The sequence below is a fragment of the Mauremys mutica genome, chromosome 9, assembly GCF_020497125.1.
Source record: "Mauremys mutica isolate MM-2020 ecotype Southern chromosome 9, ASM2049712v1, whole genome shotgun sequence".
Taxonomy (NCBI): domain Eukaryota; kingdom Metazoa; phylum Chordata; order Testudines; family Geoemydidae; genus Mauremys; species Mauremys mutica.
In genome coordinates this window covers 9,684,760-9,697,861 of record NC_059080.1, presented here as the reverse complement: position 1 = coordinate 9,697,861, position 13,102 = coordinate 9,684,760, and the positions used below count along the sequence as shown (strand labels likewise).

Genomic DNA, 13,102 nt, shown 5'->3' with positions numbered 1-13,102 from the left:
TTCCAAGGGGCTCCACCCTGAATAAGGGGCAGCTAGCTCATACTTAGGCTGCCTCAGGAGCAGACCAAGGACTGAATCACGATTCATTCATAATTAGCTCCATATCCTCCCTTGCTCCATGGAGCAAGTAAGCTGCTCCAGCTCTTTTCCTGGCACAGCTTCCTTCCCCACTCATGCTGGCACAGCTGCACCAGTTGGGGTGAATCGCAGGTCTGTCTGCTCCCCACTCCTTCCCTTACACTCCCCACCCACCTGCACAGGAAAGACAGAACCTCCCTCCATGCTGCTACCCAAGCTACAGGTGGCCCGTGCAGGGGTCAAAGGGTCTCCTTTCCTCCCCCTGAGTGGAAGCCAGGGACACGGTCTGCCCCTAAGTAAGTGCAATTTGGACTCAGTGCCCCACGTAGAGACACTTGCTCACTGTGCTTTGAGGAAAGCTTGGCTTACCAACAATTGCATTTCCCGTTTCTCAGCAAGTTACGGACATGGAGTCACGTTTTGTAATAACCAGAACAAATGTGACACGCTAGTAGGAAAAGGATGATGACTAAACAGTCACAACACAGCTATAGTGCACACAAGCAACCCAACAGCAAAGACTAATAATTATCAATCAATCCACATTCAGCTGCTTCCTGGAAAAATGCAGAGGGAGAAACTCTATTTCCACAGATGAACATACCAACCTGCCTGCTAAGGGTCTGTTTAGACTGAAGAAAATAGGGTGTCATGGAAAGAGTCTTCTGTAAACCAAAGCAATGGTCTCATGTCTCCCTTCCCTTCAGTTTTTGTTCATTTCTGGCAAAATGCCAGCTAGTTTCCCACTGCATTGGTGGCTACACATGTTAGGTACTCACTTTTTGAGGTAAAGATGGCAGCCAATCCAGAAATACCGCCCCCGTGTCCCCTACTCTCTGCCAAATCTCCTGCTAGCATTGCAGATATTTCCAATGCCAGCAGTGGGGCAGGGTTTCTCTTCTCTCATAGGGTGAAGAGCCTGTCAGTCAGTGAAAATTGATGGCCAAAGCCCAACTCACCGACAGATGATCTTTCAGTGCCACTTGCTTAGTGCCTTAAAATATGCTGTTACAAGATCCACTGTCAGAGAGCTATTGATGTTTTAGAACCATGCAGCTTTTGAGAATTTTGCAGAAGGTGGGGAAGGCAAGCATAGCTAGGCTTTCTCTCAGGCATATTGCTGCAATGAGTACCCTAATAGATCAGCCCAAAAGACATGTACAAGGATGCTGGGATACACAGAATACCCTATCATGGTTACTGCATAATATGAAGTCATACTCCTCCCCGCAATGATCATGCCACTGCATTTTCAATAGAAACGACTATCAAGGTCATCAGTACTTCATAGGCACATGCTCACGTAACAGACTATGTTCACACATTCAGCACCCTGGCCAGCACTCACCATTTAACACATCAGCCCAGATGTATAGCACACACATCACACCTAGCCCCAGAATCACATTATTCTGTTCACACTAATACTGTATAGCAAATATACTGTGTAATTCATATATACATTTCTCAGATGTTCCTGCAAACTTTTTCTTTGCTAGTGGAGGGCCTCCATTTGTGCTCCATTGGATGGGAGTGGCTTCTCTAGCCCTTGTTGGGAGCACTTATAGTACAGTAGTACCTACAGATCAGGATCTCATTGTGTTAGGTGCTGTACAAACACATAGTAAGAGACAATTCTGATCCCAAAGAAGACAAGGTGGGGGAGTGGATAGCTCAGTGGCTTGAGCATTGGCCTGCTAAACCTAGGGTTAGCAGGTCAATCCTTGAGGAAGCCATTTGGGGATTTAGTTGGGGATTAGTCCTGCTTTGAGCAGGGAGTTGGACTAGATGACCTCCTGAAGTCCCTGCCAACCCTGATATTCTATGAGTGGAGAGCTGAAATGATTTATCCAAGGTAACCCAGCAGGTCAGTGCCAGAGCTGAGAAGAGACCATAGCTCTCCCTAGGCCCTGTTCACTGGACCACAGTCTCTCAAAGGTTCTTAGTGGGCAGGAATTTTACTAGTTAATACTACAGCAGGTGGAATGAGAAATTGGTAATGACATGCATCACTCTTCTCCTTAAATTCAATGACTGAACTAGTACATACCTGTGGTGGAATGGGTAACCCTGACAGAGGAGGAGGAGCTTTTTTCCACTGCTGCACTCAAACAGCTATAAACAGCTAAAATACCCTGCAATGTGACTGAAGAGCGTACAACAGAAAGGATTAAGCGAAGCCGGTAATAGACTCTGATTCCTGAAACGGGGAAAGAAACCAGAGGAAAGTGGATGTTTGATTTCCCCAGATTATTGGCCCCTGGACCACAACATAATGCTTCTGTGTCATCTTTGCAGAGAGAGACACAGCAGTCCAGGACAATATTCTACAAGACTCCTTGAGAGAAAGGCTATCAGCACTTCACAGCAACATGGACTTCCCGCAAAAATCTATCAGCTGAAGAGAGGGTAGAGACTTTGTTTGAGAAATTAACTGTGCTGGACAGCAGAGACAGTAAGAGAACTCCATCTGATGCTAAAATAAGCAGCAATAAAGAAAAGTCTGGAGAGTTAACCAAGCTCACCAAAAAGGGTATAAGGCAATATACTGACAGAAAAGAAGTTATGAACCCTGCAGAATCTGGTGACAGTAAGTAATGTACCACTGTTGGGAATCCCTAATGGAAAAAGTACTGGAGGAATTGTCTGGATTTATGGAAGAATGTATTCTGAGTACAAGCTCTTTAAATGGAATTTCCTTCAATATTCTGTTTTTATAAAAAGGAATTGCAGAATTCATGTATTTAAAGTTCTATAGGAAGATAATGAGGACAACACAATAATAACAACCTTATTCAGCAGCCAAGAGAAGAGGAGGATGCTAAATATGGCCATAGCCACTGAGGGAAACAATCCTGGTCTTTTTTATTATTATTTTATTTTCCCCCAGATCTCAGTGTGATATCCAAAGCAAGGGGGAAATTCTTTATTGAAATTTTCGAAGTTGGGTGCCTATATCTGTGTTTACCCACCAGTCACATCAATAGACCCCTTTTCTTTTATATTTATTGCACAACAAAAACAAGATTTAATTTTAGTTTGTATATAGATGATACATTTAATCTAATTAGAAATGTTTCTTCTCCAGGAAGAACAAAAAATGTCACTTATTTTACAGACTGATAAGCATAGAGAATGTTTAGCAATTGCTAAGAAGGAATTGAACTTTACATGACTAATTCTTGAATGTCTGCATTTGAATTCAATCATGCCTCTTACTTTGTTTGATTGACTCCTGTCCACGCAGAAGCTGCCCAGAGTATGTCACAAGAACCTGTCATTCAACGTCAAGAATTTCCAAGAGACCCAAGGAAAGAACATCAGAAAGGCCAAAACCCAAGGGACATTTGAAAGGTTGAAAACAAAAGAGCCTGAACAGAAGGAAGAAAATTCCAACCTAACTTTGATTAAAGTATTGGATATTTATGATTATGATATTAATTGGATATTTATGAAAAGGTCATTTAAAGTCACTAAAAGCTAGATTATGTCATTTGGGCACAGCCCTGCTTTGGGTGGGAATACCTCCCAGAATCCCCAGTGAGCGAGGGAGCGCATAAACTTCGGCAGCCCTGTAAGGGCTAATCTCCACTGAAGAAATAACAGTGTAAACAAGGAGTGTCATGGTTAATAATGCATCACCCTGGGGTGTGTCACAACCAGCGGACAGGGTTTTAAATACTCCATGCTCTGTCTACACAGGCTGCCAAGCTGAATTTAACATGAGGTTAGGTAACATGTACTAGAACACAATGTCTTTTTCTAGGACAGACAAGCTTGTTGCGGTGTGGTTTACTCTCCTGCACTAAAAAAAGAACAGGAGTACTTGTGGCACCTTAGAGACTAACACATTTATTTCAGCATGAGCTTTCGTGAGCTACAGCTCACTTCTTCGGATGCATAGAATGGAACACACAGACAGGAGATATTTATACATACAGAGAACATGAAAAGGTGGAAGTATGCATACCAACAGGAAGAGTCTAATCAATTGAGATGAGCTATCATAAGCAGGAGAAAAAAAACTTTTTGAAGTGATAATTAAGATGACTCATAGAAGGTGTGAGGAGAAGTTAACATAGGGAAATAGATTCAATTAGTGTAATGACCCAACCATTCCCAGTCTCTGTTTAAGCCTGAGTTAATTGTATCTAATTTGCATATTAATTCGAGTTCAGCAGTCTCTCTTTGGAGTCTGTGTTTGAAGTTTTGTTGTTGCAAAATTGCCACCTTCAAGTCTGTCACTGAGTGGTTAGAGAGGTTGAAGTGTTCTCCCACTGTTTTTTTAATGTTATGATTCTTGATGTCAGATGTGTGTCCATTTATTCTTTTGCGTAGAGACTGTCTGGTTTGGCCAATGTACATGGCAGAGGGGCATTGCTGGCCCATGATGGCATATATCTTGTTGGTAGATGTGCAGGTGAACGAGCCCCTGATGGCGTGGCTGATGTGATTAGGTCCTATGATGGTGTCACTTGAATAGATATGTGGACAGAGCTGGCATCGGGCTTTGTTGCAAGGATAGGTTCCTGGGTTAGTGTTTATGTGCTAGTCCCCACCTCCTCTGGGACACCAAGCTCCCCCACAGGAATCAGTCTCAGTAACAGCCCTACAATTCGTCCAAGCAGAGGGGCTGCTATTCTGATCAGCCCTTATGTACACCATACAAAGTAGGGAAACATCCTTACACCCCACCCCACAAACACTGCAAGGCACATGCCAGGTAGAACTTGGTCCTCTCTTGGCAAAACAAACAAACAAAAAGTCATGGCAGTAGAGTTACACATACATCTAACCCTTGAAATAAGGGTGCACTGTGCCAAAGTAGGCCCCAATCCAGAAATGGCCTCTGCACAGGCAGCCCCTTGTGTCTGCATGAAGGCCCATTGACTTCATGTCCTCCCTCACCACGTGACTTGGGAGAGGTTGTCCCTCCTCCTTAAGCCTAGTCACCCTGTGTTCTGTCTTCTTGCAATTGACTTAGATTGTCCACTTACGACAGAGGCTGTGTCCTATTTTAGTCCGTGGGGCTACATTCAACGTTAGATAATTTAAAAAATCCTTTAATAATAGAAACAGCTGCTACTCTTGGAAGATGAGGCTTGGTGTAAATGTGGGATTAGTAGTCCAGAGACCTCTCCTCCATTCTCTCCTCTGCCATCATTTCACTCTGATCTTAGCCAAATCACTTAACCACTCTGGGCTTCCGTTTCCCCCTCTGCCCTGTTTTAAAATGCTTCCTTGTCTCACAGGGATGTTGGGAGGCTTAATACATTAGTGTTTGTGAAGGGCTGAGAGATCTTCTCATGAAGAGCACCTAGGAAGTAGCAACTGATTAAATTAAGGGTTTACAGAAAATATCCTTGCGACGAGGGGTGGGAGATGTGAAGAATTTCACAGAGGAATACCCTGAATAGGATGGGGAGTGTGGGTCAGTGGGAATCACTGGAGAATGTCAGAATACCGATGGATGGACTCTGCTAGAGCAGAGGGAACAGAAGACATCTGGTTCAGGGGCCAGAGAGAGGAATTTAGCCAAAGGAGGGAGGAGTTAGTAAGAGCCATTAGAAAGATTTAGGCTGGGGGAAGAATGTCTTCAGGGATAACAGGAAAGCTGCTGCAGGGAAATGGCAGTCACAGGTATTTCTTTCTTGGTGGGGTTACAAGTTTCTATGGAAAAAATCCCTACAGGTCTGAGCTTAATGAAGAAACCCATCCCAATTTAAAGCTACTAGAAGGAATACAAGAGCCACCAGGAAAGGAGGCATTCATGTTTCCTGTGAGTTACCAGTTATCGTACCCAGTATTTGTCACAACGTCTTAGAAAGCATATAATTGTTCTAACAGGGCTTCTGCACAGTACATTCTGAATGAGTGGGTTTTAAGAGAAGAGAAGAGACTGTCTCATGGCCGACATCAAGGATTCTTACATTTCAAAAGGAGTCAGTTTAATTGAGTCAAATAAACTTTTTGTACTAGGGATAGACACAAGGAGACCTCAGCTCATCTTTAGGTTCAGGAATGTAGTCAGAGCCCTTGTACGCTTTTATATCCAGGGTCGTGGATGGAAACTCACAAAGGGATGGGTTAATTGTGGCTGCTCACCGGTCAAATTACAGAGACTGGCCAATGGGGCGAACGGTGCAGGAGCACACTCAGTCACTCTGGGAGAAGAGCTTAGATGTGTAAAGAAGAAATAAGGGATCCAGAATAAATGGATGAAAAACACAGTGTGAACCAGGCTGCTAAGTCAGGGCCTAAAGCAGGGAGGGAAATCATGTGTTTTACGTAGATTGTAAGTTCTTTGGGGCTGGGACAGTCTTTTTGTTCTGAGTTTCTACAGCACCTGGCACAATGGCGTTCCAGTGCACAACTAGGGCTCTCAGGGGTCACACCAAATAACAATTGTGTTTGCATAAATGTGGGGAGGGGAGAGACACTCAGACACAGAAAAGAGGAAGGAAACATAGAACAAAAGAGATATGGCAGCTGCAGAAAGATGCACTCACCATCTGGGCAACCCATCATGGCTGCACATGGCAAAGCAATGTTCTTCTCTCTAGCATCACTTGGCATTGTTCTGGTCCTGGAGCAGTCTGCCTCCAGCCAGGTCACATTTTAGTCCTTCTCTTTTCAGGTGGAGAAAGAGCCCAACAAATAGCCCAACATTCCTTAGAAAAGGGAGGCATTCAGTGGAGGAACAGCAAGGGGAACTTAAAAGGTGTGAAAAGTCAAGCCTCAGGAGGGCAGAATTGGGTTTTCTCCCCACTGAGCCTGCTCCATCCCTAATGGCTTCTCTGCAGCTCTCCTGGCCTCCTGCCAGCCTTCTCTACGTAGGAGAAGATCCCAGAGCCAACTCGCCTATTGAGTTTCCTCTTTGGAGCTCCTGGTTTCTCTAGCTCTAAAGAATGACTGCAGAGTTGTTTCCTCCAGCCCACTCCACTCTACAGACACTCAATTCCTTTCTTTAAAGTTATCAGCCAGCTGGGCTTCATCTTTAACTAATCCTGGCCACTCTCCAGGTGCAACCAGGTAGCCTAATTGACCTCCCAGGATAACCTTAATCCTTTCATCTCATCACAGGAGCCTAAACCTAAAACCATGCAGAAGACTTCAGGCATTTTTCCTCACAGAAAAAGCCGGAGATAGTATTGAATGAGTAGTTGCTGATGAGATAGATAACAGGTTAAGTACTGGTTTAGCAGGTTGAGCACTCAGGACTGAGAGCCAAGACCCTTTATATGCTAACCCCAGCTCTGGAGTCCTTGTGCGGCTTTTGCCCAATCTCTTGTCCTGTGTGGATCTCATCTATGGACTAAAATAACCCTTGACAGACTCAGATATGTCTTTACAGTGCAGTGACAAAGCTATAGATACTTGGTGATGAGCCCATTATAAAGACTTCTAATAGATATATGGTATTACTCTCAGTGAGTTGTTAAATATTCCAACTAGAGCAGATTTAATGAACAAATAAAAGGGGGAAGGAAAGTAAAACTCTTGATGAACCTAGTGAATTATCTTGTCCTTAAGGCTGGTTATGTTTTAAAAAACTCCATTCCAATGCTGCTCAGTGCTTTCTGCCGCAAACTGCACCATCCCCCGTGATTGACACTCAGACATTTCACAGGGCAGTTTTGTCAGCAGGAACTCAGAGAAAGTGAAGCTGGACACCTCTGAATAAGTGTGCACTTCTGAAAATGGCCATAATTTCCTCAAGCCTGTTCTATTGATACTGATAGGAGCAAAATTTTGAGATAAGCCTATAGGAAAAAACTGTAATTTTCTGGTTCTAAAAAAACCTTGCTTCATTCCCTACTGTTTTTGTGAGATGAGGAAGCCCCAGGCATCTGACTGCCAGCTCTCAGTCATCTTGTGACTTTGACCTACAATACATAATGCAGAGCAATCACACCTCCATGGGGTAGCTATTCAGAGACATTCAAGCTGGTACAGGTGAGCTGGGTTCCTTACCATTTTTTGAATCCCTCAGTCTGGGCCAAAGTGTTTCTCCTTTTTCATCTACTCTTCTCGTCTTCTCCCTCACATCTACATCAATCACTATCGCCAGTCAGAGCTGGCGAATCAGGGGTCCTTCAAGGTCAGTGTATAAAAGGACCTACTTCTTGTCAGTACCACAGAATGGAACACAGTCCTGTTTCTATCCATTCCTGGGGGTAACTCCATGTGTCATATGAGGGAAGAAGGAATCTGCACTGGGAGCTGGGTGTCTAAAGGGAGGTGGGATGTACATGCAGGAACTCATAGATGTGTTAATATTCAAGAAGGAACATTTGTCTGTATGCCAAGAGAAGATGAATATGAATGAGGGAGACATGGAGGAGACAGAGAGGATTCTGGAAGAGAAAGCAGACCTAGAGAAGCCAGCTAACAGTGGTCCCACAGTCTAGGAAGGAGATAGCCCCAGAGAAAGTTAGCTCTAGTATATATTTCCTTCCTGGAAATGCTCCATGTTGTCAGAGAAGCATGCCATATGTTGCAATTGCTCTTCAGCTCTGTCCCAACATGATCCCTCAAGTTAGTGCGTAGTTAAATATTCACTATTCATGTGGAGAGGCGCTGTGGGCTCATGGAGAAAGGAGGATCATGCTGTGTGGCCATTATTCCTACAAGGTAAAGACCCTTGTAACCTGTTTTCCTCCTCCTTTATGCTCCTCTGCACCTTGTAGTGCAATGGAGCACTTATATTAGTGTTTTGAAAACAGGTTTCTTACTGAACAGTGATAAAGAAAAAAAAGTTCATCAAGTATATACCAGACTCTTCAGCTTGTAAGGGAAACAACTGTCCCCTCATTTGAAAGTGCAGTAAATTCTGAAGTCTTCATCTCCAAAACCAGTATCATTACTCAACAATAATTTCCCACTGTAAAACTTAACAAAAATGTCATATCTATAGCTAATATTTCATACCAAAAATCCCCCTGTGCTAAGAGAACATTGAGGTTGCACTGTTAAGACTGAAAATGACAAACGTAACCTTTACTCTGTCCCTTGTGCATATGCATTATAACATAGCCTTTAGTGACGGGATGGCATAGTATTTACTGACTACCAGTGCTTGTATATTTACTTAGGCCTTTTCTGGAAGATGTGGCTTGAGTTGGGAGAGGGAAGGTGTGATGTATATTATTGGTTGCTCATGCACTATAGACTTATGACTGGTGCATTATAAATAATAGTAAATATGTCTGCAAACTGATGCTGGTAAAACATTAATATTTATTATTTTTGTTGCATTAAGACACAGTAGCCTTAGTCATGGACTAAATTCCCATTGTGCCAGGTGCTGTACAGATGGGGGTGGGGGCAGACAGGCCCTACCCAAAAGAGTTTATCATCTTAGTTCCCTGTATAAGATGGAGGGGGGAAAACATTTCAACTCCCTCTCCCCCAATATCAGATTTAAAAACCAAGTTCCTTCCTACAAACATTCTCATTTTAGTGCACACGAAGTTACATATACATTTTTGTGCATCGGGATGAAACTTTCCTGTAGGTGCCCTGAGCACCCCACGCCCATTAAAAAGCAAAGGAAAAAGTGCTGTTGTACATGGCTTTATTTTTTCAAATATATAAATGTAAAAGTCCACGCACAGCACCAGAAAGGCTGGATTATGTGTGTTGCAAAGAGAAACAAAACAATGAGTGATTAATGACATGAGTACTCCTGAGCTTTTCATTTCCTCTTTAGTAATGTGATGTTTACTTTTTGTTTCCAAATTATTTTTACATTAGGCCATCACCGCAAGCCTCTCATCTTTTATTTCGCAATGCCCACACTGTCGTGAGGTAAAACATCTTCCAGCCAAGATAAGGAGTTTAAGCACAGCCTTATATTGCCCTATATTTTAGGGAGTCTGTGGAGAGACCACCACCACCACAAGAGAATTAAAAACAACAACACTGGAACCTGAGATATCAGCACTGAGAATAACAGCAACCACATATTCTCATGGGATGAGGCTTGGCTGATGCTAAAGCAAGAAATACACGAAAGAAACAAGTGAACCGCACCCAAGAAATGACAGCTTCTGTTCACTGATAAAGACTCAGATAGGCTTCTGCACGCTTTCTCTCTGGCTCAGTTATTTATATCATTTAAGAGCTCTAAACTAGGAAAATGTTCTAATAAAACAAACAATAATAAAGCCTGGATGCAACAAGTGATTGGCAATTATTAATTTAATCTTCCTTTTAATACATACAGAATGTGTACACTATTAGAAAGTACTGGGGAAAGGTAAGAGTCCCTCTGTCAATCCAGTTTATAAATAAATCCAAAGATAGGCACACTGGTACAAGGTTAAGGCCATACAGGTCAAATTAAAATGGGTCAGGGAATGTTAGAATGAGAGTTTCTTTCAGCATTGCTAACTCTGCCACATAACACTTTTGGGGGTACTGTGTGCAAAGAAACAGTGCTGTATTCATAGAATCATAGAATCATAGAATTCAAGATCAGAAGGGACCATTATGATCATCTAGTCTGACCTCCTGCAAGATGCAGGCCTCATATACCGATCCACCCACTCCTTAAGCAAGCGACCCCTGCCCCATGCTTCGGAGGAAGGTGAAAAACCTCCAGGGCCACTGCCAATCTACCCTGGAGGAAAATTCCTTCCCGACCCCAAATATGGCGGTCAGCTGAACCCCGAGCATGCGGGCAAGACTCTCTAGCCATACCCTCTGGAAAAAGCTTAAGGATATCATATCATTGACCCATTGTACTATTTACCAGTGTGGCACTTAATTGACCTATTGACTAAGCCCCTTATCCTATCATACCATCTCCTCCATAAACTTATCTAGCTTAATCTTAAAGTCATGGAGGTCCTTCGCCCCCACTGTTTCCCTCAGTAGGCTGTTCCAGTATTGCACTCCTCTGATGGTTAGAAACCTTCGTCTAATTTCAAGCCTAAATTTCCTGACTGACAATTTATATCCGTTTGTCCTCGTGTCCACATTAGCACTGAGCTGAAATAATTCCTCTCCTTCCCTGGTATTTATCCCTCTGATATATTTAAAGAGTGTAATCATATCTCCTCTTATCCTTCTTTTGGTTAAGGAAAACAAACCGAGCTCCTCAAGTCTCCTTTCATACGACAGGCCTTCCATTCCTCGGATCATTCTAGTGGCCCTTCTTTGTACCCGTTCCAGTTTGAATTCATCCTTCTTAAACATGGGAGACCAAAACTGCACACAATACTCCAAATGAGGTCTTACCAACGCCTTATATAACGGGACTAGCACCTCCTTATCCCTACTAGAAATACCTCGCCTAATGCATCCCAAGACCGCATTAGCTTTTTTAACGGCCACATCACATTGCCTACTCATAGTCATCCTACGATCAACCAAGACTCCTAAGTCCTTCTCCTCCTCCGTTACTTCCAACTGGTGCGTCCCTAGCTTATAACTAAAATTCTTGTTAGTCATCCCTAAATGCATAACCTTACACTTCTCACTATTGAACTTCATCCTGTTACTAATACTCCAGTTTACAAGGTCATCCAAATCTCCCTGGAGGATATCCCGATCCTTTTCCGAATTGGCAATACCTCCCAACTTGGTGTCGTCTGCAAACTTTATCAGCCCACTCCTACTCTTGGTTCCCAGGTCAGCAATAAATAGATTGAATAAAATCGGACCCAAAACCGAACCTTGAGGAACTCCACTGGTAACCCCCCTCCAACCCGACAGTTCCCCCTTCAATACTACCCTCTGCAGTCTCCCCTTTAACCAGTTCCTTATCCACCTCTGGATTTTCATTTCGATCCCCATCTTTTCCAATTTAACCAGTAATTCCTCATGCGGTACCGTATCAAACGCCTTACTGAAATCCAGATATATTAGATCCACCGCATTTCCCTTGTCTAAAAAATCTGTTACTTTCTCAAAGAAGGAGATCAGGTTGGTTTGGCACGATCTACCTTTCGTAAATCCATGCTGTAATCTATCCCAGTTGCCATCGGCCTCATGCTCCGTAACCACTCTCTCTTTTAAAATTTTTTCCATGATTTTGCATACTACAGATGTTAAACTAACAGGCCTGTAGTTACCCGGGTCACTTTTTTTCCCCTTCTTGAATATAGGAACTACATTAGCTAATCTCCAGTCAAACGGCACAATCCCCGAATTTAGAGATTTATTAAAAATCATTGCCAATGGGCCAGCAATGTCACTCGCCAATTCCCTTAATATTCTAGGATGAAGATTAAGTATTATGCGTGCCTTTATAAATGATCAATGTAACAAGAAAGCCAGGAAGAGACGGTTTGATATATGCACAACGTTGCCATATGCAACTGCTGTAAGAAACTATGATAAGGCCAAGCCATGAACTGCGCCTCTGGATCTGGATTTCTCCCAAACAAGGTGGTGATGAGGTTTGAGCCTCTCTCTGACATGAAACTTAATGTTCACATTTTCTTTCTATGTGAACTGCGCTCCCTAATACCAGCAAGTGTACGTTAATTTTAATTTCCTCGATGTGATTTAAGAAAATTAAAAAGAATAAAAAACACATGGCTCTGACTTGTGCATTTCTTTAACTGGTGTTTATGTTATTTCATGTACTGCTGTATACAGAAGCCACTGGTAGCATGAAGATTTAATATACTGTGCACCTGATTCACATTTAAACAAAGTCCACTCTTGCAACACTCTGGCACCAGAAAGGAGTTTTAAAGTGAGTTTTAATTCACTTAGCTTGAGACCCTTTTACACTGCCAGAGTGGTGTAAAAGGGACTTTGTGTAAAAAGTGAATCAGGCCCTCTGTGTGCAAACATACCATTGTTTTCAAGACTAAATTATTCAATTTTAGAGAAATTGTCAGTGCCCATAATTTAATTTTGATGAAAGCAAATTGCTTTAGAACTCTTGGTGTCGAGTAAAATTTGAAGAAACACAAACCCAGAACTTTGTTGGAGGGGCGTTTTTACTAGCCTCAAATGACGTAACAAATTGACTGTGGATAGACTGTTGGAGGAATGAGTCATGCTG

The 13,102-nt window shown here is 42.8% G+C and overlaps 1 protein-coding gene across 2 annotated transcripts in view; it reads right to left on the bottom strand.

The window, feature by feature from the left end:
- Nucleotides 1-7,010, bottom strand: part of AFF2 (AF4/FMR2 family member 2) — a 492,794-nt gene extending 485,784 nt beyond the window's left edge. For both annotated transcript variants that reach the window (XM_045031554.1, XM_045031555.1), the window contains exon 1: nucleotides 6,588-7,010. In XM_045031554.1, coding sequence (XP_044887489.1) covers nucleotides 6,588-6,590 — 3 coding nt within the window. In that variant the 5' untranslated portion in view covers nucleotides 6,591-7,010. The remainder of the gene's footprint in view (nucleotides 1-6,587) is intronic.
- Nucleotides 7,011-13,102: the final 6,092 nt, after the last annotated feature.